At 34.9% G+C, this 3,434-nt stretch overlaps 1 protein-coding gene across 1 annotated transcript; it reads right to left on the reverse strand.

Annotated features, from left to right (window-relative positions):
* On the reverse strand, window positions 1-1,628 carry LOC131358350 (uncharacterized). Its single transcript, XM_058398059.1, has 6 exons — window positions 1,537-1,628; window positions 989-1,363; window positions 768-860; window positions 539-661; window positions 400-437; window positions 1-211 (listed from the first exon to the last, which is right to left on the reverse strand). The coding sequence occupies exons 1-6, from the start codon at window positions 1,577-1,579 to the stop codon at window positions 101-103; spliced, it is 783 nt and encodes a 260-aa protein (XP_058254042.1). The 5' UTR covers window positions 1,580-1,628; the 3' UTR covers window positions 1-100.
* Window positions 1,629-3,434: the final 1,806 nt, after the last annotated feature.

A 3,434-nucleotide genomic window follows, 5' to 3' on the forward strand; every position in this document is an offset into this window, starting at 1 on the left:
TCATGTAAAAAGAACAGAGAAACAAATAAAAGCTCTGGCATGCTGTGGCTCAGCTTATAACACTATGCATTCTAGACAATTAACGTTATATAATGTAGTTTTATTTCACAGTGGAGTACACACATTCATCTACTTTTGTGATTTTCTCAGCTTTGGCTTTCCTTTTGGAGAATTTCAGTGCTGCATAATTCAGAGTTTCAGCTTCAGATTCCTGGAGAAAAACCAAATCTAACATTATTCTGCAAAACTAAACAAACTGACTGTTTACATCAGATGTAAGTAAATGTAACAGCACATAAAGATTAGATTCTTTATTGGCTGTAGATTTAATCATACAGTACACTATACATGCTTTACTTAATTCATACAGTCAACAGCAGAAAGTATCTGCACACGTACCTGCCTCATTCCTGGAGAATCTTCTACAGAAGCATTCACTATTAGTACATTAACACACCTATTAGCTTTTCTGTTGTTGTTGTTATTCAGAAACATAATTGTAGTAAAATAATTATTATCAGATGATAAAAGCACTTACTTTTATCACATTCTCTTTTCCTCAGTATGTAATAAGTGAAACAGAATATCAAAAGTGCGCACAAACCCAAAGCCGTTCCCAAACTGATCACTGTCCAATGTAGAGATCTGATCAATCCTGATTCTGTTATTTCACCACATTATATTTATTTTAATATAAATTATTAGGCAAATTATGCTTCATGAATTATAAGGAAAATTAATTAATACTGAATTATGAGGCATCTTACCTGTGTTCTCTTGTGTGTTCATGTTAGTGTTGTTTCCATGCAGTGTTGGTTCACCCTCCACTGAATTATCACTGAGAGCTGGTTTAGATGTTTCTGATGCAATAGTAACATGCTCATTTATAAATATTTTCATGATTCACATACTGAAGTCTTACTGAAGAAATCATTTCACTCTATTAAATAGACTTCAGTAGTTTAATCAAATTTTGTGCGTATTCTACCTTTAATTTTTAAATAAGTCCCACTTCCAAACACACTGTATGGTGATATGATGGCACAGTAGTACGTGGCTTCATCAGAGTGGATGATGTTAGAAATGGTCATATTGAAGCAGTTTAAAGAGCTCTGTAATTGAAAACGAAGATTTTGGAATCCACTGAAAAATGTGACTTCATCAGATTTCTGCCTTCTGCTCATAATCCGAGGCTGTTTCCCGTTTGGTTGCTTATACCAAATAACTACCCCAACATTGTCTCCAAAAACACAGCAGGGTAGAGTAGCCGAGTCACCGACATTCACACAGAGAACTTCATCTGCCTGATAAACTCCTGGCTCTGTGACGGAACCTGAGAAATTCCTGCGAAGTTCGACTGTATCTAGAAAAGCCAATGCATGAATTAGTTAAATTTAATCCTTATCCATCAAGGTTTTATAAAATGTTCACATTGAATTTATCAACAAATATAATGGTATGATCATTAGAAATTATTACATAATACCAGTATTCTAAATATATTAAAATCATTAAATAAAAATGTACATTACTTACATATAGTGCAGAAGATTAAAATGAAAACGGAGAAACCAGCCATCTTATGAATTCACACTAAACAGAGTGCATAAGGAAGAGCGATTTACATTTATATTATAGGCAGCCTTTACTGAGCATGCCCTAAACTAAGACATGTGATTGGTTCTATTAAAGAAAGAAAAAAATAGCAGCCCATACAGTCATCCACCTACTTCACAACCACATTTCCATATTTGTGGTGTTCTGTCAGTGCAAAATATCACAACCTCACTGTTGTGATGGGGAAACAATGAGTCTATAAACAACTAAGAGACAATGTAAGTGCTAATAGAGTGGAGAGAGATACAAACACAAATGAAAGTGAAATGGACTGTGTTTATTCTCTCTGGGTCAAGTGTAAATGAATCTATGGTTCTAGTAAACGTTGGCATTGGTCTCAGGCACTTTTAAACACACAGCTGCTTTAAAATGTCTTATTTTTATCCATAAACTGTTTATAAATGTTAAAGCATTAGAAAATAAGTGTTGTCTTATTTCCGTCTTGTTAGTTAATCTTTCCAAGCAAATCTACATTTCTCGGGAATTTGGTCACCCAGCAATTTCCACCCACCGGTCAGCTCTGCCCTACCATACACCAGCTACCTAACAGGCTAACACATGCTTCTTCTGTGATGTCTTTTTAAACTGCTGCTCATTTGCATAAGGGTAGAATAACACACTTGCTAACTGCCTTCTTCCACATAGCTCACAGACACCCACAAGTGTCTAATGTCGCTGTGACCAGTAAGGAGACAGGATATGCTATCTGTCCCACCTGATAAGTTTTTGTGCTCCTCAACTAAAGACAAAGATTTTTATGTAGCTTGTGGATCAAAGCAAGAATGATTACACACCCTGGATTGGGTCAGTGTTAAGTAAAGACTTAAATATAATGGAGCTTAAACAGAGGCCTTTAAATATAAAACCTGCACTGAGTTGCTGCTTGTATGATTAATTAATGTATTTGTATTTATTAGATATAACTGTTTATAGCTGACAACCATTATATAATCAAGTTTGATGTACTTATGAATTGTTATTAATTTAGTTGCCGTTCTTCTTCGTAAATCAGATTCTGATTACAGATAGATTTCATATCTGGCTGTATGAGAAATTCGTTCCACCTTGTGGTTAAAAGTGGTGTAACTGGTAGAATGTTGTGAGTTTAAATCCCAACACTGCCCCCTGTAGGGCTGTAAAATCTGACCCCTTGTATAGGTAGTGCACCTAATATGTGTTCAGCTGATTTATTTATGTGATCAGAGATGCCAAAGTGAAGGTGTTTATTATGGTAGATAACAAGACATGCTTGTTTGTTTAGTATATGGAATTGTGAATTGTGATATCTCACTTGGAGCCATGCTATGTGAATATTTCACCGCCAGACCACCAGATGGTAACGCTACACATTTTAGTTATTCAACTGTTATTCAATCAAGTTATTTGATTGTATGATTCATTTCCCCTGTTTTTTTGCTCACCTGTGTTGTGTTGTGTAACTAGCCATCTGATTTAAACCCCATATGTTTCACATGTATTTGTCTAGCTGCTGTTTAATACCTGTATTGTTTGTCATACCCAGCCTTGATCCAGTTATTGTGTATACCTGACTCTACCTAGTAGTTTATTTGTAGTAGTAGTATTTATTTTTGCACTGTTAATAAATCAAGCATAAATTAGCATCTGCCTTTAATGTCCACATGACTCTATGAGCTTACTGACTGGAAATCATTTTCAGATCTCCTCATTCCTTTACATTATTTTGTCCAGTGTCACCCAAATGAGTTTCTCTTAAGGTTTCTTCCTCATAGGAAGGAATATAACAAAAATACTAAAATACCCAAATCAGGGTACAAAAATATAACAAAACATATATC

Source organism: Hemibagrus wyckioides, linkage group LG08 (genome assembly GCF_019097595.1).
Source record: "Hemibagrus wyckioides isolate EC202008001 linkage group LG08, SWU_Hwy_1.0, whole genome shotgun sequence".
Lineage (NCBI taxonomy): Eukaryota > Metazoa > Chordata > Actinopteri > Siluriformes > Bagridae > Hemibagrus > Hemibagrus wyckioides.

Bases quoted from the DNA above. Each gene is read 5' to 3' on its own strand.
- LOC131358350 (XM_058398059.1), bottom strand. From the start codon at position 1,579: ATGGCTGGTTTCTCCGTTTTCATTTTAATCTTCTGCACTATAT. The intron at 662-767 runs GTAAGATGCCTC...GTGAAATAACAG, and splicing joins GAACACACAAGAGAACACAG to AATCAGGATTGATCAGATCT. The intron at 438-538 runs GTAAGTGCTTTT...ATGTACTAATAG, and splicing joins GAAAAGAGAATGTGATAAAA to TGAATGCTTCTGTAGAAGAT.